The 27,214-nt window shown below is 39.4% G+C and overlaps 5 protein-coding genes across 6 annotated transcripts in view; 1 reads left to right on the top strand and 4 right to left on the bottom strand.

Moving 5' to 3' along the window:
- LOC124414741 (dystrophin, isoforms A/C/F/G/H) overlaps nucleotides 1–27,214 on the top strand; it is a 303,596-nt gene that overhangs the window by 56,799 nt on the left and 219,583 nt on the right. For both annotated transcript variants that reach the window (XM_046895783.1, XM_046895785.1), the window contains exon 34: nucleotides 23,959–24,206. In XM_046895783.1, coding sequence (XP_046751739.1) covers nucleotides 23,959–24,206 — 248 coding nt within the window. The remainder of the gene's footprint in view (nucleotides 1–23,958; nucleotides 24,207–27,214) is intronic.
- The window catches only part of LOC124414771, a 73,863-nt gene that overhangs the window by 24,950 nt on the left and 21,699 nt on the right, over nucleotides 1–27,214 (bottom strand). The window lies entirely within an intron of this gene.
- LOC124414765 (hemolymph lipopolysaccharide-binding protein-like) lies at nucleotides 5,015–6,289 on the bottom strand. The gene is made up of 3 exons (XM_046895832.1): nucleotides 6,135–6,289; nucleotides 5,769–6,041; nucleotides 5,015–5,227 (listed from the first exon to the last, which is right to left on the bottom strand). The coding sequence occupies exons 1-3, from the start codon at nucleotides 6,220–6,222 to the stop codon at nucleotides 5,070–5,072; spliced, it is 519 nt and encodes a 172-aa protein (XP_046751788.1). The 5' UTR covers nucleotides 6,223–6,289; the 3' UTR covers nucleotides 5,015–5,069.
- Nucleotides 6,636–7,487, bottom strand: LOC124414763 (C-type mannose receptor 2-like). Its single transcript, XM_046895829.1, has 3 exons — nucleotides 7,358–7,487; nucleotides 7,013–7,267; nucleotides 6,636–6,937 (listed from the first exon to the last, which is right to left on the bottom strand). The coding sequence occupies exons 1-3, from the start codon at nucleotides 7,446–7,448 to the stop codon at nucleotides 6,699–6,701; spliced, it is 585 nt and encodes a 194-aa protein (XP_046751785.1). The 5' UTR covers nucleotides 7,449–7,487; the 3' UTR covers nucleotides 6,636–6,698.
- On the bottom strand, nucleotides 13,382–14,386 carry LOC124414767 (hemolymph lipopolysaccharide-binding protein-like). The gene is made up of 3 exons (XM_046895834.1): nucleotides 14,335–14,386; nucleotides 13,968–14,240; nucleotides 13,382–13,774 (listed from the first exon to the last, which is right to left on the bottom strand). The coding sequence occupies exons 1-3, from the start codon at nucleotides 14,372–14,374 to the stop codon at nucleotides 13,620–13,622; spliced, it is 468 nt and encodes a 155-aa protein (XP_046751790.1). The 5' UTR covers nucleotides 14,375–14,386; the 3' UTR covers nucleotides 13,382–13,619.

Raw genomic sequence — 27,214 nt, 5'->3', positions numbered from 1 at the left:
CTTCGTTTGCTTGTTCCATTTTGGCCGGCTATTTGATAAAGTTAATGGCGTGTTATTCGATCCTCCAATCATTCGTCTTGGAATTCCACGTCATCAAGCTCGGCTCGGAGGTCGCAGCGATAACGTTTTTGAATATCCACTAGGCGGAGCAGAAGAAATTCTCGAGCTATCAAAATTATTTACGCAATTGTGGTGAAAAAATGTGATCCATTTATTGATCATTTCATGTATTCTCTGTGTAATCTGTCAAAGTTAATCTTCATGTATTTTACGTTACTGCAAAAACAATATGGTATCAGTCTCACTTCGTTAACATCTTGGACAAGACTCAACACCCTGTAATGTGTCCGCGCGATTTTGCAATATTCTTGGAAAATTGTTCGGATCGTTTCATCCAGCTTTCGAGGAGTGTTAAAAAAGCTCGACGTCCATTGAGAATCGATACTCGCAACTCGAAGCAAACGAACCATAGGCAGGCATTACGGATATATTTTTAATCTTTTTCAAACTTGTTTCGGTTGTTCATTGGCAATCAGAAATCTCCATTGGAATCCGACCAACGATAAAACAATCGACGAAGCGTCAATCTCGCCCTGCAAAATGATGTTTCCTGGAAGCCTAGTTTCAGTCTAGTCTTTATGGAGTACGGAACCTGCAGTTGGGTAGAAATTGTGTCGGATGAACATCGCGAGAAAGGATAGGTTTACAAAATACAACCAAAAAAGTTAAACTGATGAACGAGTTTCGCGACTTATTTCAACTGACTCGGTGTGATTTACTATACAGTATAACCATAGCTTGCACAAAAAAAACTCGGTAATCCTTGAAATCACGTATTTCGACTCAAAAATATTTCTATCAAACGTTATTCGGAAGAAAAATTCATTCCAAACGGAGAAAATGCCAGTTTGTTCTTTGACGCCATTTGAGAAAATGATCGTAAATTCGTCAACTTCGAAGGCCCAAAACTACGAAAACATCCAGCGGAATAAATAACTGTCCATGGTCCTCAGTGCTGGAAAATCGTGCTCTCAGAATCAAACATCCACCCGAGACACGAAAAAGGTTGAATAACTTCGTGACGCTGGTTAATCACGCGTCTCGCTGCAAGTAGTGCGAGTCAACGGTTCGACGGCGCGTGGAAACTCAGCCGCGATGCCAGACGCGCCTTCGGCCTCTCGTTTCTAGCCGCTCGTCGCCTTATCCTTATCGCAATAATCATCGCGTTTCACGTCGAAGTTAAGATAATTGCTGTTTTTCATCTACATCCACCTGTTTTTTTGTTGTTTTTTTTTTTCAAATTTTTTGTTTTAATTTTCTTTTCTACCACCTTTAGTGAAATGTCGTCATATTACATAATTGGGAGAAGAAATTATATTGTATTATTGTACAAAATAATTAAACCTAATAATTATGTAAATAATTGAATTATATTATGTAATTCTTACTTCGAATTTTGAGGAAGCTTGTGACAGTTTCTTTTACCGCGAGATCGGCAATCTCGAGTCTGTGGGTGGAATATGGCGGCTGTATTGTAATCTTGCGAATTTCAAAACCATCTGCCGGAGAAACAGCTTCCGTTGTTGAAGTTCCTCGACAACAAAGGGGCGGATTCCAATACGGACTCCAAAGCCCTCCATTCCAGTTGCCCTCGTAATACTTTGGTATTCTTTCCCTTTTTCTTTTCCTCCTCTTTTCTTTTTCATTTTCGTCTCAGCCCAGCTCGTCTCTGAAACCGTGTCACTAGCGTTCTGCGGCTAGCTGAAAAAAAATAATGATAACGTTATCAAAATTTGTCAAAATTTTTGTTATCGCAAGATTTCCACACGAGTAACGAAAAAGACAATATTTATTAAAGCATAAAATTTTTGATCAGCTATAATAAATGTGTTTATTGAACACATCAGTATGTGGTCGAAAAATCTTGAGAGAAAAATCTTTTTTTTTAGCTTGTTTTCGTTTTCTGTCGTGAAACTCACTTTCTCGGGTTCTCCATTATTACGTAGAATAGAAAAATAATACATAATAATCACGGAAAAAATGATCTATAAAAAAATTACGAACGAAATGCGAATATTTAGACACCCCGAGCATGCTTTGCGTTATTTTGGTGAAAAAGCTGCAGGCGGAGGCGTTCGTTGAGTGGCAGGTGTTGTTTTTCTGGGTATATAAAGTTAAACTCGAATCAACTATCTAAATCCAGTGAAATTCTTTTACGCACTGCCTCTCGAGTAGCTTTTGACGAGAAACTCGTCGGCAAATGAAAGTGGGAAAAAAGATAAAAAAATTTCTCCTTGTTTTTCCTCGAGCTTGGTTTTCATATGACATAACATACAACGTATGCGGATACCTATGTATATACAAATTTATTCATGTACTCTTCGTCGCTTCGTCGAGGGTAAAAAAATAATAAATAAAATTGAATAAAAAAAAAAAAAAAAAAAAAAAAAAAAAAAACTGAAAACTCTCCATTAACTTTTTCGGTTTTCTGCTCGGTCAAGTTTTTCTCAGAACTTTGCGGACCGCCGTCAATTCGTCGAACACCCTGTGTGCCCCTGAATCCTGAATATTGAATTTCTAATCCTCTGAGGCCTGATCCGCAGCAGATGCGAGTAGGAACGATGCTTGAAGGGTTGTATCGACGATACAGCGACACTGGATAATTCATGAAAGCTCCGCTCAACGTTTCCTGCAATAGTACAGAAAATTTCTAGGAATAAAGGGGAAAATGAAGAATTACAGAAAGGATATGTTTTTATTCCCTCTTGGTTGAAGGGGGGAAAAAAGCAACAACAACACGAAAATTGCTGGTCATTTATTTTTGCAATCTTCCCTCCTGCGGTGGTGGTTACATATTATTGCCCTATTCGAATCCGCTTTCCTTTTTTATACTCTATATTATATTTTACACTTCATTCTGCCTCGACAATTTCCTTTGTGATTGCGAGAACGCTGGCCTCACCCTTGATTTAAATTTCTGAATTCACCAGCTAATGTCTCTCTTAAATTCTTCATTTTTCTTATCAAAAATATTCATAGTTTTTTTTTTCTTTCTCTTTTTCTTTTTCGTCTTGACTCTTAAATTGTAACGTGTTTTTCGACACCCTTAAATAGTAACGGTGGTGGTCACTCGTCTCTGGCGCTTTAAAAAGTGCCCCAAAGTAGTCAAAAAAATTCCCCAAAATTCATGAAATCTCATCAACTATCCTAGAACAAAGACCAATCGCGATATTGATGATTTGACCATTTGTTTAAACAATATAATCACATGAACAAAAGGAAACGTGAAGAAGTTGGCACGAGTGACCCATCGTTACCGTTTCAGGGTGAATATTATCGTTGTTACAACATTTGTCCACATTGACAACATTCTAAGATCAGACATTTTTTTTTTTTCCTCCTTCTGCAAACCCCTCGCGAGTTCAGGCGAAGCCTGAAAACGACGCGATCGCGTTAATACCGGACTTTTACCCAAAGTTTTTCTCACCCCTTCGGCGTAGCGAGTTGAAATTATTTATCGTCTCTCCGTTAAAGCAACTCCGTCAAGTTTGTTTGTTGTCGTCGTGTTTTTTTTTTATTTTTTTTTTTCAACTTCTCTCTGTTGTCTTTGTTTTTGTTTTCTTTTGCACCCCAACTTCCGCAACAATATCTCGTTCGAGATGATTGCACGGTGCCATGCAACGTCGTAAACAAGACTATGGCAGTGTGGTGGAAAGACCCCCGGTGTCCCAGATTCAATGTCCATGGTTGCAGAGGCGAACGTAATTAACCAGCCTACGCTACGCGACGAGACGATCGTTAAAGTTCTATCGCTGCTGAGCTGATGTGATCTCGACGGTAAATAACTCGAGAGTGTGTGTGTGTGTGTGTATCTAGAACTGATAAAACTAGCGAAGAATACGCATCGTCCGTAACGTCATCGAGGAAATTGCGCTGTTCAATTACGGTTTGGGTATAACCATCAACGGAGTGTAAAGTCTGTGTCAGAAGTTAGGAAAAGTAGATGAAAAATTGCTAGAAACATGTAACAAAAATTTTATTATTATTAGACCAGGTGATGGCGAGTACTGTGAAATCAAGGGGTAATTACTAGCGTATAATTTTTTTTCTAACATTTTTCTTTTTTTATTCTTCATATTTTCGTTGGTTTGAACGATTCCTTGACCCTCACAGAACCGGAAGCCGATATATCGGCTCGATAGTTGTTCCGTCTTTTCCACTATCCAATCCTGCAATGACGTAGACAAGATAAGTTTTAGAACTTTGAACTAAAAAGTCTAGAAAAAAAATATGAAAGGTCAACAACCAGCTAACCGTCGGAAAACTTTGATTTGGATATTATACCGCCAGTGAAGACGGCTCGACTCTGCTTAAAAGACGACTAAGTGTACTCGGGTTTGCAAAATTTCTGGTAATCCTCTGAAGTTTCGGAAAAACGACTTTTTCCGAAGACGATACTTCGTTACGATATTCTTGCAAACTTCAGCCTGATTTTCTGTCCACATTGTACCCTGCAAACGGCGGTGCCCGTCCGCACACAATTGGTGAAAAATAAAAGAGAGACGCGAAACGGGCGGTTCGAGCTTTGCCAATAACTAGTCTCTCCACTCTCGTCGTGTTTCGCAGCGTTCGCCGGGTATTGTATGCAGGCCATATATCTTCAAAGAGAGAAATAACACGGGACGAATGTCCCTTTGTATTTCTTCCATGCATGGTCCGTCGTCTTCCATTCCATTTGCAAATTACTCTCAGATTGAGAACCGTTTTTTAATTTTTCCTTTTTCTTCTCCTCTCTTAACACGTAAGTTATTTCAGTGTATCGTATCCTCATTTCGACGTTTGATGAAACGGTGTTCGTTCAGTTTGTTATTCGTAAAAATTGAAATAAACAGTTTTCGATATATCGTAGGACTAATGCAAATAAATCTTCGACCCATACAGTACGAACAAATAAGACAATGAATAATTCGATTAATAATGATTTTACACCATTATAAAATCTTACATCGGGGAGTGCCATTTATTGGTTACATATAGTACATTATCTGGTTAAAACTGAAGTGCAGTTCTCATTCCTTGAATATTGGAACTTCACAGATGAAAGGATACAAAATGTTGCATCGTTCCGCGTATAGTCCAGTTCTATCAGGGTACATAGCGACACATTTTCGTGCAAGATCAAAAACCCCCGAGTCGGATCTCCACGGTATCGCTACTGTTGGTAAACCTGTCGAAAAAATGGAATGCGAATTAAGTTAACGAACATCGATTTAAGAGCGTCCACTCGCTCAGTGGTAAAGTAAAATTTGGCGGTGGTTTGAACGACGATGAAGTCAAGGTTGTAGTGCGTCAGGGTACCGATAGACCGGAAAAAACCGGGAAAAGTCAGAGAATTTTGTCTATCGAGAAAAGTCGGGGGATCGTGACGGGCCGTAGGGAAAAATGTACATTTTTTTTCATCATAAATCATTATCAAACTTCAGCTATGCTTCGTTAATTCGGTTGAGCGAACTTTTGGTAATGGTATATCGTTCAATTTCTAATTATTCGTGTGAAGCGAGGCGATAATGCGTGTTTTTTCACATTCAAATATATATATCCAAGGTGAAGAACTTTTGGAGTTTCTTCGGTCGTAAAAGCTGGCCAACATTGCCTAAGTTTCGCGGGAGAACCTCAGGGTTTATGTGGAAAAAAGGAGAAAGAAAAAACTCTTCGCCACCCCGAGTGCGCAGATTGAACGTCACTGATATTTCTAGTCACTGTCTTACCGGTTTTCACGTCGATCCATTCGGTGTTGTCGAAGATTCTGTGAAATCCAACCCATGGATATGCGCCGGTTTCCATCAGTACCGTCGCGACTTCCATTTTCTGGAACGAGTCTATAACAGCCAAGGATCCTCCATCGGCGATGCAAATATCTTGGGCCTTATCCCACGGGAGCCTGTTCTTGTAGAACTTGTAGGCAACTCCGAAGCCCCGGAATACCCCGTAGCCATCAGGTAACTCGGTGGCGACCTTCGGCACCAACGTCCGATCTAAGACTGATCGTCAAAGTGTGACTGACATGATCGTCAATTCATTTTTTCCATCCTCAAAAAACCCTTCGACAAGTATTAGATTGTGAATTTACTCACCTAAGCCGACGTTCGTCACGTTTAAGTTATTGCGGTCTATCAGCTGACAAACGAGGTGCAAGGGCAGCATGGCCAATGGATTGTACATGTTGAAAGTTTGTTTTTCGCTCGAAGAGAACCGACTGATCAAGTCTCTGGCGTCTCGCCCCTGTTTATAACAATATTCGCGACAGCGACTTCGGATGTCTCGACTTTATCGGAAGCGATAACTTTTGCCATGTCCTGACCCGGCCGAGGACGCGTGCAGAGTTTAAATTATCTATCTACTGGATAAAGAAACGACGAGCGAAAGGGGAGAGGCAACTGGCAGTGGAAAAACCAAATCCATGGTGCATAAGAAAACGAGGTGGGTGAAAAAAAGGAGATGCGCAGCATCAAAGTCACGCGATAGTTGAATGTAAACGACGTCATGCGGGGCGGACTTCGATAGTTGGGATCAATGTTCACAAAGACTCCTTGTTTTCTTCTACACCATATGACAAAACCGAACAAATAGCTGCAACAGTTTTTATTTACTCACAAGTGTGTCACAATATTGTTGTAGACAGTGATTCCACACTACGATTATACCACGCGCCTCGTGTCCACTGATACTTTAGACTGTCGCAACGATTCGACGTTCTGGAGCGTCGCCACCTTGCGCTGGTACTTCTTGGACAACGGAATCTCGCAAACGGATGGCTTCTCTTCATTGCACTTGGACGGACTAACTCCGCTTCCGTCGGACCACAAAACGGCGCAGTTTCCGACACCTGCTTTCGCGTTCGCCTCTGGCTTCCAGGGTACGAAACCGACGGGCTGACCTGCGGGAGATGAAAAGTTATGAAGGAAAGTTGGGCGAGTTATTTAGCGAGCAAACCTTCCAGATTAGAACTCACCGCTTCTCACGCTCGTCCATACCGCGGCGTTGAACAGTCTGTGAAGACCCACGTGGACGTTCACGCTCTTCTCCTTGAGGCTTGAGATGTGTTTGACCTTGTCCAAGGAGTCAATCACGGCCAGGCTTCCACCCTCCGTTATGCACTGTTTACGGGCTGTGTTCCAGGTCATTTTAGTCGCGTAGTACTTGTAGGCGAATCCAACGTCAGGGAAATCCGTGTAGCCCTCCGGCAACGGGGTCGTCTTGTTGAACACTATATACGGGGTGAAATCGAGATCCTTGTTGTTATAACATAAAATATGCCGTCACGTCAGTTTCGTGAATAACATCGAAGTATTCTTACCGAAGGAAATGTTCTCGAAGTTTGGATTCCCTCCGTTGATCATTTGGCAGGCCAACTGCAGTGGCAGCGTCACTAAAAACCCCGAAGACATCGTTTCTCTTAACCTTCTCCAAGGAACAAACGTCGACTTACGACGCGCGGTTTGTACACTCGGCTTTTAAAAAGCTCGAAGATAATCGTCGAACCGCTGAACTCTGGGGAAATATCTGGAGATGACTTGACCCTCCGTTTCTTCGCGTCGTACAGACGCACGCGCAACGGTGACGATCAAATATTACTTTAATTACGCGTTGTTAGTCTGATTTAATGAACCGGTATATATTACGATCATGCGACGTTGGGAGTATAAATCGTGACTATATAATCAAATAATCATTCAGCTTCACCCGACAAATAACAAGGAGTTATTTTTCTAACATGTAGATAATTTGATTATTCAAATAAGGCTGAATTCAGTAACGTTGATGCAATGAAACGTCAACGGAAAAAACATCGTTATCGTGCAATGCTTTGATGACTTTCTACGAGTTTACTCTTCGAAATATCTACGCACATAAGTATGTTTTGTTCACGATTGTTTATCAAATTCCAGACGATCTTAAATGCGCGAAATAATTATGTTTCCTTAACGTGCATCGTTACTATAATCTTACTAGTTTTATCCTCATTTTAAGGGGTAACACCGTTGTGAAAATCTAAAAATTTCACCATTTTTTTTTTTTTAAAGAAAATAATAATATCAGATAGTCATAATGTTTGACAAAGTTATTGGAAATATCGTATTTTATGTGCAATAAAAAAAATATTCAACAACATATATAAAAAAAATGCGACACCGGAGCCATTCTTGCGAGTGCAAATTTGAATCTAGAAAGAAAAGAAATGACTACTTTATCTACATGTCTATAGCTATAGAAATATGTGGGAGATTTTTCATAAGTCAATAAATCTCTCTAGTCATCATCTTATCATCTTTTCTGCTGTCCGGAAAAGAAAAATTTTTGCATTCTTCAGTGGTTTTAGACCTTAATTTAAACCTCCTACCACGAATCGAAGCGTTTTCCTGTAACTCGATCGAAGAGTCTAAAAATAAAACGCCGGCTTCACTGATAAACGTAATCGCGAAAATCCGCGACGCGGACAATGCTCGTCGGCATTCCGCAGTCGGGCGGGGTGGATATATCGCCCTGAATCATCCCCAGCGGGCTTTTCCGATTCAACCCTCCGAGCCATTATTCAAACGCACGTCTCTTCCTGAATCGCGGTAAATTTCCACCGATTTTTTTCAACCACTTATGATAAGGTGGGCTTAACTACGCGCGAAGCATATTAATCGCCAGGCATTCGACTTTGTCTATTTTCTACGGATCTTTTCACTGCTCTTTTTTTTCAACTGGATGTACCGAAGAATTGCAGTCTCTAGGGACTCAATAAGTTGAGAATTCACAGGATCTGAGATTTTTTATGCTTTATAGACCTTGAGCCGCCGGAAAATCTAAATATAAGCGCTGTGGAGGAATCTATAAACACTCTGTATTCGGGGGTTTTGAGGTCGCTGATTACGAATCTGAACTCGAAATTTCAAAATTGATTTTCTCCCCATTATACCCTGCAAACGGCGGTGCTCGTCCGCACATAACCGGTGAAAAATAAAAGGGAGACACGAAACTGGCGGTTCGAGCTTTGCCAATAACTAGTCTCTCCACTCTCGTCGTGTTTCGCAGCGTTCGCCGGGTGTTGTATGCAGGCCATATATCTTCAAAGAGAGAAATAACACGGGACGAATGTCCCTTTGTATTTCTTCCATGCATGGTCCGTCGTCTTCCATTCCATTTGCAAATTACTCTCAGATTGAGAACCGTTTTTTAATTCTTCTTTCTCTTTTTCTCCTCTTTTTTCTTCACTTTTCTCTTCAAAGCCTCTGCGCTCTTCCCCCGTTTCAATATTAGGCGTGTTTTTCCTTACACGCAGGTTACAAACGTACAAGGCGGCTGTGCCGTCTACCTCACATCAATTTTTTTTTCACCTCCCCTAGACTTCCCTTCTATAGTATAGCTTCTCCCTCTCTGGAAAGCAACCCTTACTTACCGCGTGTGCGTGGAGAAACGACGGGGCTTCGTTCAATCCACCCAGCATGCCTTGTTTCGCTCTGCGGGATGAGAGAGAGCGCCTAGAGCCAGCCGCACTACATCTGTAGCACTCGACCCTCTTGTCGGGGACAATTAAAAATGCATTGGAACCCCCTCACCCTCGCCCTCACCCTCATCCCTCTCCTTATTCTCTCTGTTCCTCGCCACCCTTCTACCGGGCTTTTACAAGAGCGTATAAAATCCCGGGGAATTAATTAAAACGCGGGGGATGAAGGAAAAAAGGAGAGAAAGTGAGAGAGAAAGAGAGAAAGTTCTTCATTCAGCCAGATGACTCGGCAACCGAGGCTGCATGTTACCGTTTTAAAATTCTTTACACTGTCGGAATCAAAACTTGATTTTTAACACTAACTTTTATTATTATTAATAAAAAAGTATATTTATGTATAGTTTGTAACCGTTATTATTGTTTTGCTGACCTTTCTGTGTAATCGCAACACTCGACACTTTATCTAATGAAGATTTGTCTTCTTTTTTTCTGTTACAGGTAAGTCAGCCATATTGTTCATCGTATTTATCATAAAGTTTCAAACTCCCCGATCATCGTCGCCGTTTTCCCACAGTGTGAGTATAAATAGTGTTACAGTATACTGCTTAATAAAATTTTTTAACAACGTAGGTGCTTACTAATTTTTTCAAATATCCATCCACCCATTATCGAATCACGTTTCATTTGATTCGATCGAGTCTAGTTTTTTGCTACAGCTATTGTACCAGTAAAATTGAATGTTTATCTTTTTGACTCAACTTTTTTGATTCAGCGTATTTTTTAATTTATCGTAACTAACTAACCGTTATTCATTGTAAGTAACAAAACACTACACATAAAAAAAAGGAAGTCAAAACGATAAACATTCAATTTTACCTGTGAAGTAAGTGCAACAAAAAAATTGAAGAAAAAAAAATCAGTCCCAATGGAATCAAGGTAAATATGGTTTTATAACGAGGCTAGATAGGTATTTGAATATTATTGAACACCTTTCGTGTTACAAAAATTTTATCGATCAGTGTAATTAATCGTATATTACATTCGTCGTGTAATTAAATAAGCAATTCGCGGGAAAGAAAAGCTTCATAATTCATTGTTGCGGTTTTTTCGCGTCTATATAATCAAAAGAAAAACGAAAAAGAAAAAACCGTACACGGGGGAACGAAAAAAAGACGAAATGAAGAAAAAAAATAAATAAATAATACGTATGAAAAATACCATTGAAAGGATTTCAGTGCTTGGTGAAAACGCATGAAAACAGGGCAAAGCATGTGAGTGTGTCGGTGTATGTAGTGTCGTTTTCAAAATGGCTTCCGGAGCGCCAAGTGTGCGTACACGTAGAGACGTGCATGTAATACAGAATCTTTGTCTGGATTTCGCGGGCCGCTTCTCGCTTCGAAACACACTCACACACACTCGGAGGGAACTCTAGTTGGAAAACTGAAAACACGAACGAAGCGTGCATGAACGCTCGACTGAATTTTACCGCCTGTCTTTCCTACCTGCCTCTCTGTGTATAACACCTGCATTATATGTATTTCTCTGCCCCCTTTTCTCACGGATCGTGACAGCCTAAATCAGAAACCCGGTCGCGTTATGTGCAAAAGTTGGGATTATTGTAAGTAAACACGCTCAAAAGTGTGGATAATTTAAGGAAGAACAAAGAAATATGTGTACATTAGGGTGTCCCTTATTCAGGGTGTTGACGAATTTTTGCCGTCCCACCCCCCCCAAATCTACTTCAAATTATCAGAAAACAATTAGCTAATTTTTTCAGTTTTTTACCTCAAATCAAAGATAGTCTGCTTCGGGGTCCAAGTTTCTTGATGGAAATAATATGGGAAAAACTTTTTCTTAGTATATATTTTATTGTAAAAGTAATAATGTTAAAAAAAAAAAAATTTCTAACCGTGAGGTTTTAGTTGGCATTAGTACTATTACCTGGGAAAAAATTCACATAATCGTATTACGCAATATCAACGAATCGCACACCCTCGAAATCTGACTTTTTTTTCTTTTTATTCAGAGAAAGTGCGATTCGTTTAAATTTGCTGGTATCGTGATGTAAATTTTTTACGCACTCGGGGCACGTGGCCTTGTTTGCCCCCCCCCCCTTGGATCCGGGGCTGACTCGATTAACTTGTTTGTTGCATTTTTGTTTAATGTATATTTGCAAATTTTTTCTTTCGTGACGAACGATTTCCACTCTGTTTTAAAACTGATATATTCCTAAAGTGGATGGATACCAGGTTGACGTGGATTATAGTTACGGTAGGCGAATGTCGTTACGGGAATTAAGCTTGCGACGGATAGACGTTCAGCCGGATTCACGTCACACGTCACGGGAAGGCGGCCTTGCATGCTTTCCTGACCGAGTAAGTGCGCGATATATTCGTATCGAAAGACACGGGTTCTGGGTTATGAGATTTCGTACTTGGAAGGAATGATTTTTTCTTTTTTTTTTGGGGGGAAATTAGTGCGTTTTTAATACCGGGAGAAACACTGGACGTGGCATGGTTTAGAGGATGGTTTAGAGGTTGGATACCGAGACTTGGTTAAATGGAAGCAGCTCTTCTAACAAGTAACATCAGTCTGGTGTCACCCTCTGATGTCGTTGAGACTCATGTATGTCGAAGAACATTGACAACTAAGAGACACGTATTTTACCGTTTAGAAGGGGGGAAAACGACACACAAAGATGGGCACCCAACGAGGTGATTTTTGATGCGCTTGACGGATTTGAATGAATCTAACGCCGAGTTGTCCCATTCGTTAAAAAAACATTTCAGTGTCGGTTTCATTCAAATAAATGAACCTCTCTTTCGCGGTTCGTATCTCATGCCAACCGATAACACGGCGGAAATAGCTGAGTAACACTTACCGCTTAACCGCCATCGTTTCGACTGATATTTTAGATCCAACCTCATTCTTGGTTCGATTCGGAAGTTTTGTTGGCTGGTAGGAATAATTCGGATAATAATACGCGTTAAACAGTGATGGATTTTTTATTTTTTTAAACGAATTTCATACATTTTACTATTCAAGCTGATTCTTCGACTTGATTAGGTATCGGCAACAGCCTTTCACCCTTATCAGATATCGGAATTTCGCAATTACCTTGAATAAAAACTATGCTTCGTATCGCCGATCTCGGTATACTTGTTTCATTGTGACACAGATGCTTGATTTCGGAAATGTGAAATTCCAGAGTGTGTTTGTGACGAGTGATAGATGTACTTTGATGTATGTTGTAGTTTCAGGGAAGAGATCTCAAAATATATGGATTTTACTAATTTTGCCAGTTTGAACTTTACTGATCATTCACTCTACGAACAAATAGCGTTTTGCGGTCGGGATTCAGTTTTTTTACTCGTGAAATTGAATTCTAATAAAAAAAAAAAAATAATCAGTTTTTTGACGCGGTAAATTGTTCCGAGTTTATGAGAATTGACTGCATCTGAGGGTTGTTCTCTGGTATCGGAATTTCGCAAAGAAATTTCTGTCTTCCGCTGCACGTTCTTACAATAATTACTCAAAGACATTTTACACTTTTTTCCAAACTAATTAAATCAGTTGCGATATCTTCGTTCTGACGAATAAAAATCTCTTCGGAATAATCGGAAAAAATTCTCAGAAATTCAATTGTTTTTAAGAATATGTACGAGGAACTGTCCGTCTATTGTAAACTGACTTATCCTTCAATTTTTTTCCGTTTGTTTTCTTTAAAAAACCAACAAAAAGAGGAGAAGCAACCGCCGGCTCACTCTGGGTCTAGGCTGAAATATTTTGATACCTCACACAAAATTTTTGAGAATTTTTTCAGATTTTCATGGAGCCACGTTTCGATATCTATCGAGATTCGACTTCAAGACGTGAACGTGCGGGGAGGTCGTGTTTCGAATTTTTTCCTGATTTCACAGCCAAGATTGACGACGAGTTTTTCATCACGGAATATTTTTGGTAATTGTAAATTTTCCGAAATCTTAGCTGTTTTTTTTTATGCAAATCCGTTCATAAACGCCGATTAACAATGGCGGAAATTTTATTCGTGGGACTGAATTAAACATTTCTTTTCTTCAGAGAATGAATTTGTGCTTGAGTAGGAATTCGGAGATATCTGGCGGTATTATGCGGATAACGGAATTTCGCATATGAAATACTGTTTCCAGTCACACGGTATCGCGGTAAGTCCTTGATTGTTGCTCCACATTGACCCGCAGTTGCAATTCGGGTTCGGATCTGGTTGATCGGACGCCCATGGCAATAACCGCAACGGATGACCTGATGACAAACGTAACTTCATCCTTCAAGCACTATTTTGAGGTTGTTTAATTCGAAAATGGCACAGTATTGATTTCGACAGATTTTAGTATTTCGAAAGACTTCAATGTACGTTCACTTGAACGTTTTCTTACGGTTATTCGAGACACTTTTGTCGATGTATGGAAATGGTTTGAGTGAATCATGTTTTTACCATTCTTGATGTTTGTCCATTCGCCTCTGTCGAACAATCTATGGTGCCCAAGGTGCGCAGCGTGATTCTTGGCCTTCAGAGATACCGCGATATCGTGCTTCCTGTACGAGTCGATGATTGCCAAATTAGCGTTGTCCAACATACAATACTTTCGAGCCTCGTTCCAGGTCATTTTGCGGGTGTTGTACGCCTTGTAGGCCGCACCGACATCCGGGTAAGGATTGTATCCCACAGGCAACGGGACGCGTTGTTCAAGAGTCGGTGTGTTCTTAACTGGAAGAATTTAGTCACCGAAAATTATAAGATCACTTCGCCCCCCTCAAGACAGCCGTTATTTGTCGAACAACTTTTTATCCGCGTTTCTTACCAAAAAATGAATTTCCGATGGTAGAATTCGCGGGACACATTAGCTGGCAGGCGAGCTGCGCCGGCAACCAAGCAAGGACCCCCGCCATTTCTGGAGTTTATTCTCGAACCTCGCACTGACTGATTGACTGGAAGTTTCTTCTGCGACTACCCGCGGATGGCGATCTGTCGATACTTTATACGAAAGATGTTCCCCACTTTCGCTGTTCTTATCTTGTGCTGACAGATAACTAGGTGGAAGAACCCAATTACCACCGAATGCATAATCACCAGCGCTTCGACTGATATTTTAGGCCTAAATACATACCTAAAAATAACTGGAATATGAAATTGCGTAAAAAGTTGAAAGACCAAGGATTTTTTATAGTTCGATAAAATTTCACACGTGTCTTCGCCCGAGGTCACTCTTCGACTTCAACTTTGAGGTATTAAATAGTACATTATGTAACAAGGCAATAAAGTCGGAGATTATTCCCGCGGATGGGCTTACTGCCCGAGTGAAGCAAGAGCAGTAATTATACCCAAGGGAATAATCGATTTTTCATCCTGTGTTTCATACAGAACTTTATTTCCGAGTCAACTCTGCCTCTCTGTTTGTGCGAGTAAAATATAAATGATGAAAAAGATTTGGGGTCTCAGAGACCCCATGTACGTATTGCATATTATTTTCCACTTTTTTTTTGTTCAAACATTTTACCCACATTCTCCATCGTTTTTTTTCCAGAACTAACATTCAGTGCAGAAACTGACATTAAGTGCAATTTTTTTCCCGCAAATGAGGGAAAAAAGTTGTGCCGGAAAAATATGCCATTTTCGTCACGCTTTTCAGGTGAAAAAATTTAACTTTATGGTTGAGTCGGGAATAAAATGATTCTTCGCAGCTCTTGTGCACTTATTGTGAATCTATAAGAAACTTCCAAGTTTCAATGTATATTTAACGTTCCACGTGTAGCACAATTCAAGAGTCAGAATGAAAAAATAATGAACATCTTATCAACAAAATTTCGGTATTTTTCTTTCTGAGAAATGTTCATCATCGACGTATGTAATTATGTAAACCGCAAGTCGACATTTCGTAATTTCAGTTTTTTCGAACTCGCTTGAGCTGGGCTTTGCGATAAAGTTAATGGCTTGTCATTCGTTTCTGCAATTAGTCGCCGTTTCTTCTTCACGTATGATAACCTCTTCTCCGAAGTGTATCGACAACATTTTGACGTCTCTGGTTACGCGGAGGGGAAAAAACCCCAAAACAGTTAAAAACATTCTTGCAACTGCTGGAAAAATCATGCCCAATCTTAATGCATAAAATTCCCATTTCACGATGTTAGTCCACGATGAACTCCGCAACCGCTCAACCGATTTTAATGAAATTTTGTAACCGCGTATTGCTTCGTCCAACTTGAGAAACAGGATAGTGAACCTCAATATTTTTTATTACAAATTCGAAGACTTTTTATAGGACAAAAGGGTCGTAAGTCACTTTGACGTTCTGTAAGTTTTTTTATGAAACACGGTGCGAGTCAATCTATCGACATCTGTATTAGGCATCTAGCGCCGCACTCTGACATCCTTTGTTATCTGGGTTGTGTTAGTATTTTTCATACAGTTGCATACCGGAAGTTGGATCAGATTCGGCTGAAGGTTAGATTTGAAATTTGTCCAATCCTTAGCATTCCTCTGTATCTTTCTCCTTCTCCAAATTGTTGTACTCTAATTTTTATTCGAGGACTCTTGAGGTCCTTCAAGAGTTCGACTAGTGATGCGGGAATCGTGGGAACGTAGCGGCTATGAGGAAATAATTCTCAGTCACCCCGTGCAAGGAGGGGTAAACGAATTCACGCGAATCGCAGGCGTCAATAGTTCTAAAGAAAGAAACGGTATCGAAAAGGTCGTAAAGGCGATATCACCTACGAAATCTATCGGAAATACAAGTCCGACAGTTGATGTTTCTCGTAATTCAATTTGAAAGTGAAAATCGGGAGAATAATTCTATAAATTATCACCAAATTTCGTATCTCTTGCTTATAAATACGCGTATTATTTATCACGTTAGCGACGAAAGAATCACAAATTTGCGTTGCGTAATCTTTGTTTGCTTATTCCATTTTGGCCGGCTATTTGATAAAGTTAATGGCGTGTTATTCGATCCTCCAATCATTCGTCTTGGAATTCCACGTAGTCAAGCTCGGCTCGGAGGTCGCAGCGATAACGTTTTTGAATATGCACTAGGCGGAGCAGAAGAAATTCTCGAGCTATCAAAATTATTTACGCAATTTTGGTGAAAAAATGTGATCCATTTATTGATCATTTCATGTATTCTCTGTGTAATCTGTCAAAGTTAATCTTCATGTATTTTACGTTACTGCAAAAACAATATGGTATCAGTCTCACTTCGTTAACATCTTGGACAAGACTCAACACCCTGTAATGTGTCCGCGCGATTTTGCAATATTCTTGGAAAATTGTTCGGATCGTTTCATCCAGCTTTCGAGGAGTGTTAAAAAAGCTCGACGTCCATTGAGAATCGATACTCGCAACTCGAAGCAAACGAACCATAGGCAGGCAGTACGGATATATTTTTAATCTTTTTCAAACTTGTTTCGGTTGTTCATTGGCAATCAGAAATCTCCATTGGAATCCGACCAACGATAAAACAATCGACGAAGCGTCAATCTCGCCCTGCAAAATGATGTTCCTGGAAGCCTAGTTTCAGTCTAGTCTTTATGGAGTACGGAACCTGCAGTTGGGTAGAAATTGTATCGGATGAACATCGCGAGAAAGGATAGGTTTACAAAATACAACCAAAAAAGTAAAACTGATGAACGAGTTTCGCGACTTATTTCAACTGACTCGGTGTGATTTACTATACAGTATAACCATAGCTTGCATAAAAAAAACTCGGTAATCCTTGAAATCACGTATTTCGACTCAAAAATATTTCTATCAAACGTTATTCGGAAGAAAAATTCATTCCAAACGGAGAAAATGCCAGTTTGTTCTTTGACGCCATTTGAGAAAATGATCGTAAATTCGTCAACTTCGAAGGCCCAAAACTACGAAAACATCCAGCGGAATAAATAACTGTCCATGGTCCTCAGTGCTGGAAAATCGTGCTCTCAGAATCAAACATCCACCCGAGACACGAAAAAGGTTGAATAACTTCGTGACGCTGGTTAATCACGCGTCTCGCTGCAAGTAGTGCGAGTCAACGGTTCGACGGCGCGTGGAAACTCAGCCGCGATGCCAGACGCGCCTTCGGCCTCTCGTTTCTAGCCGCTCGTCGCACTTGCCGTTTACTTTTGCCGATTCGCCGCACCATTTCTTCGTTGATACGGTAGGTACGTGATTAACGTGCGAAGTATTTTCATTTGAATCTTTGATTACGTCTACGTGTTTTTAGCGATTTTTATTTCCCTGTAAAAAAACATAAATAAAATTAAACAATTGGAAAAGGTAATCTTTGTCCACTTTTCGTAATTTTGCGCTCGAATAGCTTGAAATTATTGCCTTATCATTCAAGATCCTCACCAGCCGAAACGATTCCGAGTAAATTTGAGTGACACGAGCTGAGATATCGACAATTAATTTGTAAAGAGTCTTTTCTCTATTCTGTTAACTTTTCGTCCAGACGGTAACTACGTTTCATTCATCCTCAGAGTCCTTCGGAGCATTCAAACTTGCAGGCAACTATTACGACGCAAGCCGTGTTCATCGAGCTCACCTATCCTCCGTTTGATACCGTTACACCCAAACTTCATCCCGAGCAATTCACCATTTCATGAACCTTCAGGCCGCCGGAAAATCTGAATGTAGGCGCTGTGGAGCAATCTATCAAAACTCTCTACTCAGGGGTTCTTGAGGTAGCTGATTGCGGATCCGAAATCGAAACTCCGAAATTCAAGATGGCAGACCAAAATCCGAAATGTCATTCGATTTAGATGAAAATCGGTATTCGAAGGTTTGCGAGGTCACTGATCACGAATCTGACATCGAAATTTCAAAATTCGTCACGGTGGATGAAATATGGTCGCGTAGAGTGACTTTTTGGATCTTTGCCCGCCGTGTTGGACCCGCCATCTTGAATTTCGAAAATCTGATTCACAATTCGTCATCAGCGATCCCAAAAACCCTACAATCAGGTCTTACGCAAAACTTCAACTTCTGAATTTTTCTCCACCGTCAACCGCCGCAAAGCCTGAATATAGGCTCTACGTGTGATCGGAATTTTGTATAAGTTATATTTAAGATACAGGCACACTATTTGGGGACTTTCCAAGGGGATTAGAGCTCATCAAATCCCGGCAGTCCAAAGCTCAACAACTAGCTACCCGTCGAAAAACTTTTACTCGGATATTACACCGCCGGTGAAAACGTCTCGACTCTGCTCAAAAGACAGCTAAGTTCAGGTACTCGGGTTATTTGCGAGACGAATTTTGACCCTAGGCTACGGTATGAAAATAATTTCATCTTGTAATTCGCCGACTGTTTTGTCAGGTGCAGTTTCCCATGCGATGTACTCGAGCAAAACCGAATTCCGGCTTCTTACTACATCCCAACTCGACTAGGTGCAATTTTCTCTCTCAAGGTTTCACCGGCATCGTGAAATTATTTAGCTCAAGCAGGCTGGCCGGGTTTAAATAGGTTTGTCGACGTGTTTTAGCCCAGCTAACTCACCCGGATTAGGTGCTTGCAGTGTTATTAAAGCCGTTCTTAACACGGTCGAAATTATCTCAACCACTTTCGCACTTAACCTCTCTAGCTCGGCGACCTCGTTACACCGACTCAATCTTCTTCTCCCTCTTTCTCTCGCTCTCTATTCCTCTCGGGAGTGGGTCAAAATCGCGAAAGACAAAAAACTCGACTTTTTGACTCTTCGGTATTCTCGCAATTCAATATTTCGAACTTCGTAATCTTGCCCATTCTCAACAAAGAGATGTCGGTAAAAATTTATTTATACATTGTTGTCTTCTCAATTTTTTTTTTTTTTTTATCGGAATAACTTTTCGTACTTATCGTCTTTAACGTTTTTAAATGTCGATGATTGGACGTTCGGGATTTTGTCGCGTCGACTTTTTGGTCTTTCGCATTTTTTCTATCCCATGTTTTCTTTCCATTTCCTAAACTGCCGGATGACCATCCGGCTCAACAAGTATCACGTTATTCTAAACATCCGGAAAGCTTGACCATTCGATTCTTATTCCATTTTTATTTATTTCGGTTCGTCTACTCTTCTACTAATTTTTTTTTTTTATCGTCACAGATTTTTCCCAAATGTTTATATACATATATTTATTTATCCAAAGCTAGTACACTTATATTTGCCAATAACTGCCTGTTGAACCGTTTTGTATTTAAACTTTTTCTCGGAAGTATAAAAAAATCACTCTACAACTAAATACTGGATCTTATTATCGAACCGTAGTTATTTCACAAAACATTTTGTTCTCATTCTGTTGTTGTTAATTGTCGAAAAAATTGGCTAATATTCTCGCGTGGTGAAGAACTTTTCTTCACTATTTTCAACAACAACAATAAGCGTATCGTTGAACAATATTTCACCTTACAATGCGAAGATGATGTATTTATTTATTTACTTGCCTATATAACGTTAGAAAAAATCTTGGCCTCGTTTGTTTAGTTTTTGTTTAAACAGCTGCATTACGTTTGAAAACGTAGCCAGATGATTATATACACTGATCGTATTATTAAACCCATCACAATGCCGATTTTTCAGATTTTTACCATAAGAATTGTGACGCAATGAGCTTTTCGAAAAAACATACCACTTTTTGACGTTATTTTAACCAATAACTGGACACACGTGGAACGTAATTGATTGGAACCGAGTCAAACCCACTTGTTTTACGGAGCGTTATTATGAGTTCAAGTTTCAAGCAAATCGAAAAAGTTTAGAATTTCACTGACGTGTCCCCTTAACGAAAAAAAAAAAAACTTTTCCTATCTCTGTACCTAAATTTTCACGAGTTATTTTTTTTTATCACCCAAATTTGCGAAATTCACAGATAGATATATGTAGACGGTTTTCATATTTATGACAACGCCGTGGGCGGATGAACGTCGGTTTTCAGCTTCTCGCAATCCATCAGAGGCCCGTGAACGTCTCCTGCAATCGTTTATCTGTAGAGGATGGAAAAAAAAATGAGAAAAGGAGGTAGAATCAAGACACAAAAAAACAAAAAAAAAAAAAAAATAAATAAATAAAATAAAATAAATAATCCCGAAGTTTATATTTTTACAATTTCTTATACAATAACGTTTTTTGAATGAAATTATTCTCAGGACATTTGACTCCCAGTTAGCTTTTAGAATTTCGGCGTATGACGTTGTATCATCGCTGGGGGGTGGCAAATAGAATGCAGGAGAAATAAACGGATCAACATAATTTAATCTATTCCCGGTATATTCCTAACATAATATTACCCCGGATGATGGAATAAATTTATATTACGATCCCCACTTTCAGCTTTCGGATACATATGTATATGTATATATAGTGTGTATAATTTATTCTATCCGGATGACGATATAAAGCCCTCGGTCTCACGATTATTCAAGTAATTATTATTATATCAGGTCACAAAAATATACGCGGCAAAGTTGAGGGATGGGGAGGTGGAAGATAAGAAAAGAAAGAAGAAGAAAAAAAAAAGAAAAAAGAAAAAAGAGGAATGAAAAAAATTCAAATTAATTCAGGATTTCTTCCGTCGTCGGATGAATCGAGCGTGTCTGCATGATGGCTGCGGTAAAAATGGGAAAAAGAGGGAAGAAGATTTTTATTTCTTTTTTTCCCTTCACCTCTTCGAAAGAGTGTCTCTATCTCGCGATATTAAAACTCCCCGACTGGTATGATATTTCTATATGTACATACCTATGTATATATATGGGGTATTCCATGCCAACTCGACCAGTGTTAAACCCCGACAATCTCAAAATTATTTCATGTTTTTTTCTAACATTCTACTCGATAAAAAACGTGACCTGAATTTTTTTCAAATTTTTTTATTGTCGATTGCGGATGCACATTTTTAAAGATCTGAAAAAAATTCTCGAAAATCCAATGAACGACACAAAACACCCACGAAAACGTAGGCCAAATTTTTTTTCTATTTTACTTTTTTATCACCTAATTTGGAATTTTTAAATTTTGAAACCCAAAATTAACACAGAATCAAATCGTAAGAGACAAATGAGGGTCAATTTACTTGTCAATCTTCGGTTTCACTAATTCGATGACGCGCCACTATAGTTAGTAAAGATAATGTTGAGTTAAAAAATTTTATAATTCAAAATTTCGGTAGTAAAAAAATGGAAAAAAAAATTTGGCCCACGTTTTACTTAACGTGGGTTGTTTTGTGTCATTCACTGGATTTTTGAGAAGTTTTTCAGATTTCAAAAAATGGTCATTCGAAATCGACTTCAAAAATTTATAAAAAATAAACGGCTTATTAAAAAAATTCTGATCACGAAGAGAGAAAAGTGTGAGAAGAAGAAATCTATACAGTATTTGAATAAGAAGTCACAAACTCTGCCCTCCAATTTTTAGTTTATATAATAAAACGTCGATTTGCGATATTTTGTACGATATTGTTAAACCATGGTGTCCAGTAAAAAATCCTTATAAACAATTCAAGAAAATTTTCAGATTATTCAATGACATTGAAAACATAATATTTCCAGGACTTTTTAAGGACAAGTAAAATTCAAGAACATTTCCAGGATACTACTGGACACCATGTAAACCAACAGATTGAAAAAAAACCGTTGCAGGATTATTTCCTCGCCATTTTTTCAGACAATTGTTCCCTCCTTTATTATCCTTCGCCCTGTTTTGTCTCTCGACGTTTTTACTACCCCCTCCAGCGGGTAAAAAAAATTACACTTCATTTCATTTCGCTTTGTTATTTAATACTAGTGTGAGTGAGAGATTCTCGCTTCGTTGAATCTGATCAGTCACAACGACGTCATATATGAGTGATTAATTGATTATTTTGCCTGAAACTAAGCGGCGACGTTTTTCTACACTTATTTATCCACCCGCTGTCTCTCGTCTCGCTATCGGGGGTGAAAAATACACGCCGCATGCAGCAGGGGTGCGGTGAGAAATTATGAGACGGATAAAAGAAGAAAGTGGAAAAAAGAGATAAAATAAAAACTGAAACAAAACCAAAAAAAGAGCACATCATCAACCTTCAGTTTGCAGAAGAAAAGAAAAAAAAAAAAAAAAATTGCTGCAGCAAGACAAGGGGGGGGGGAGGTTCCAAGGGTGAAACGAACCGAGGATAATGAGTTGGGTGAAACAGAATAATAGCGTGCGAGAGGATAAAGGACGAAAAATTTTCACTTCGCTTGTAATTGCTGTCCCTGCTTCTGAGCTGAGGAAAATGATAAAGAATTTTTTTTTTTTTTTTAATACTTTAACGTTTAAATTTCGTTTGCAATATATTGCATAAAATAATATCGCGTAATTCGTCACGTGATCAGCGCGCGGTTTGTTTTCTTTGTCAGACATTTGCGTTACAGTAACTACTGTTTACTTTACTTTTACTTTTACTTTTTCCCAATGTTCCGTTTTGATAACGTTATTCTATAACTTCAACCTCGTGATATTTTGCAAAGCCAACAGCTTCCTTTCTAGCTTTACCTTAATTTTCACTTCTTCTTTTTCCCTAAATCAAGATTATGTCAGTACGTGCTTTTCACCCTGATGTACTCGTACACTGTTAGAAATGATTTTCAATTTACTATGCACATCTACTGTACGTAAAAGAGTTTGTCAAATAACGAAATTAGGTTGCAATTTTCAAATTTATAAATTTGCCTTTGCCTTAAATTTCCGATAAAAATCTTTGATTTTAATTTAAATTTATAAGAAAAACACGATAAAAATCATTTCAATTCATAAAATTGTCTGCTAAATTTATTGTATTTGTAAATTAAATAAACAATGAACGTATAGTGAATTTTCACTCTTCGGTGTAAGATATTCTATACAAGAAATTTTCATCAGTGTAAGGCTCAAAAAATAATTTCTCTTTCTCTCTCTCACTTTTCTTTTTTTTTCTCTTCTCTTCCTTTCTTTGTCCAGGATATGGATGATATTTCATCCACCCCCCATATGCATGGGGCTATGCAGCGTCCAGAGAATCGTGAGATATTCCTCGCGGATCGCAAGGACTGTTAAGTCAGGGCAGATTCTAAGAGCTGCGGGTTGGCAGTCCTCGACTCTAGAGCCTTAGGCCACTTCTGTTGGGTAAAGATTTTTAGGGACCCGGATGGACTGACGGGTGGTTGGTCCCGTGCGTCCCGTGGGATATCGGAAGGGTATTTCGTCAAATTGCACTATGCTAGATTGCTCTCAGCAAAAGGAGTGTCGCTTCTTCGGATCCTTACGGCTCCTTGAAGAGTTTAGTTCGTGCCGCAAGTTATTGGCACAAAATTTCTAGTCGTGTTCAGAATTCTTTTTGAACATTGTTATTATTAAAATTTAATTTTATTATCGTTGCTTTTTGCGATTATTATCTTATCATAAAGTATTGACTTTTGATTGAGAATGTATGATAGTCAGTACATCGTTGAATAAAAAAATTTTGAATTTTTGTTTCAGAATCGGAGAAGAACTTAGGGGCGGGGGTGCCTTCGAGGGGGGCTGCGGCCTCCCTTTCCACCCCCCTCGAAACGCCCGCAACACCCGAGACACCGGCGTCGAGTGCATCTCCGATTACCAAGTCGACGACGTCGTCGTCCTCGTCCTCGTCGCCCACCACATCCGGCTCCGTCTCTGCGACTAAGAGCATCCCCTCGACTTCCCCGTCATCTGCAGTTGTCACGGGTCTTGACAAGTCGGTTCTTCAGGTGAGAGTTATTATTCGCTTCCTATATCATACCCGTGGAGCTAAGGGTTCTTCTTTTGTCCGAAGTCAGTCGCGGGATGTCGTCGTCGCTGAGTTTTTTTCACCCCCAAAAGGAAAGCGATGAAAATTTGTTGCAGGAATTTTTGACAGTCGATTATTTCAACCTCTTCAAAGTTTATCTTTCATATTTCAAAGTACAATTTGCGTGTATTAACTCAAGTTTTATCATTTAATAATGATTTACACTATTCTGTAATTTAGGGGAGGATGGGGCAAAGTGAACCCTTTAAGAAAATAATACCTAAAATTGGAATAAAATGTTTAGTTTTCGTATGAAAAATTATGGTAAATTATTATTATCTAGCTTTCGCGAGAATAAGTATATATTCGAGATAATAATAATAATAAAAATTTCTGGGGTACCACTTTGACCCCAAATTTTTTTAGATATCAGAAATTTTAAGGTGCCCACTTTGCCCCCCCACCCTCCCCTACATCGATCTTCACGAGCTGAAATTCATCACTGAGATTGATCGTTCAGTATTTATTGTACGTTCGTACTGTCGTAAAGCACGAAGATTTCTCCAAAACTGAGAGTAAAATTAAAAAAAGATACTAAAATTATAAAACACAGCTTAGACATTGATTTTTTATTTCAAATCTATTTAAAATTGTAAAAATGTCTGGTATTACGTAATCGTTCGATTCCACTCTGCGAAGACTGGTTTTTATCAAAAGATTATTCGTTTTCAATTCCGTTGAAACGTCATTTTTCTCATCGCATTGATATCGTGAAATATTCAAGATTGCTACTGATATTGATTTTAATTTAACAAATCGAAAAATGAAATCAACTATTGGTAAAAAATAATCCGTTTCAGTAAATTTGTAAAACACGATTTTGTAAAGAGAGAAAAAAAAACAAACAAGAAACAAATAATAGTAATAATAATAAACTTGATTTTTTAACCATTTTAAAGTATTTTAAAATGAAAAATTTACGTCTAAACTAGTGATGAATAATTTCAGTAGGTATTCGGTTTTCCTGCGTTTTGAGGTAAATTATCGTAACTCACTACAGTGGGGTGGAAAAATTATTCTCGTTTGAAATTGATGGCACCATATATACCGGGAGAAACTTTGAGTTAGTTTTTATCCTCGTAGCTAAGCTCGACTTACGATCCTCGGCGTAATTCGCGGTAGGTGGGTATTAAATTATTGACGAGGAGGAGCGTCAGGTGGTACATTATGGAACCAAAGCGTGTTGCCCACTTGAATTGAAAGGTAAAACTTGATCTCAAAGGCTGAGCAGGCTCGTTCGCCGGAGGGACGGAGAAGAGTCTCGAGGCTAAAATTGAGGTGAAAGTGAAGAGGGAAAAGAGAAGAGAAGCAAAGAGAAGAGAAGGGAGAATGGAGAACGCCAAGTAGCGTCGTGATAAGACGAAAGTAACGCGAGGCACTCGGTGGAAAACCTTTGACGCTTGTTGCTGAGCTCAAGTTACTCGGCCATCCACCCTAGAAATCGATGGTGAAAACAATCGGAGCCTTTCAATCAGCTTTTGTTTTCCATGCTGGATGGATGTTTCGAATGATTTCGAGCCAATTATTCTCTCCAAAAGAGAAAAAAGAAAATAGAAAAAATTTCAATCCTCGATATTTAACGAGCTCTCGAGTCGAGGCGCAGGCAATTACATGACCGCACCATTTTTCCCTGAAAATATCTCGCCTATAACTCGAAGTAATAACCCGCTTCTGCCATCTGACATTTTCATCGCTGATCACGACGCGCTAACAAAAGCGGAACTCGACGGTGTCGCCCTTTTCACAGCTCTAACCTCATTTTCGGATCGTAAAACTTGCAATTATCACTCAATGTCTACCTTTCCCCTTCCAATTCCAAGCTCAGCAGGCTCTATACTCAATATTTCATCTCCTCGTCGAACCTGAGCTAATCAGACGCCGGAATTAGATTCTAGGTGTATTACTCAGGGTTCGTGGAATCGTGTCTCCTAACTCTCGATTCTACGGTTAGATCCCTTTATCCCAACCCGACTTGACTCGGTGACTTTATCAATTTATCCCACGCTCCAATTTCTTTCTTATCCTCATCATTGTATTCCATGAGCGAATCTTCCGGTGCTCCAGATCTTTCCTTGCTGTTTTATGATTCAACGCGGCACTTCTTATCCGTTTGCAAAATATCTTTGGCGTATACCGTTTCTGCCTGGAATGTAGAATCAGTCGACTTATTCACTAGGTCAGCTATTTCAATTCCATGTAACGGTTGGTTCCATCCATTACTTCCTGAAATACATTCAATGGTATTGGTTTGCAGTTTTCAATCTCATTGTCAGTCAAAATACCGTTAAGCTATTGCTTTCGTTACATTGTTTGACGTTTTATGTACCGATTCTTTGTCGATCTATCATCATCTCATGTCAATCCAACACCATCTCATGTCACCCAAATACTATCTGGTGTTAATCCAACACTATCTAATGTCAGTCTAACACCACTTCACGTCGGTGTAACATTTGATATAAGTTCAATACCATTTGATGTCAGTATAACCCTATTCCATATCAACCTATCACAACCTGACGTCAATCCATTATTATCTGATACCAAATTTCCGAATTACCAACAAAACTAGTCGATGAATTTTAGAACCTTCACATTTGCTTATACAGTGTAGATAGGTACAGTATTTTTCGTAAGTTACTCAAAGTGCACGGTACACTCTGAAAATTACGGAGACTAGTGGCTGGGTTGATACACATGAATAAGGGAGTGAATCTCCCCAGGGACACGTCCCGGGTCTTATTCCACCCCTGAGATCCTCGTCTCCGTCGCTTTGTCCCTCGATTCGACGCCTCGCCTCGGTATCTCGGCTGGTTGGCTCGAGCCTCCGTAATTCTTCGGTTGAAGGCCGACGGCATCGAGCCAGCGAAGCTTTCATGCCTCTCTCGTTACTCTCCGAGGAGCATCCTTCCTGCCATCGTCCTCCCT

This window comes from Diprion similis, chromosome 14, assembly GCF_021155765.1.
Source record: "Diprion similis isolate iyDipSimi1 chromosome 14, iyDipSimi1.1, whole genome shotgun sequence".
NCBI classification, from domain to species: domain Eukaryota; kingdom Metazoa; phylum Arthropoda; class Insecta; order Hymenoptera; family Diprionidae; genus Diprion; species Diprion similis.
This window is presented reverse-complemented; position numbering and strand designations above follow the sequence as displayed.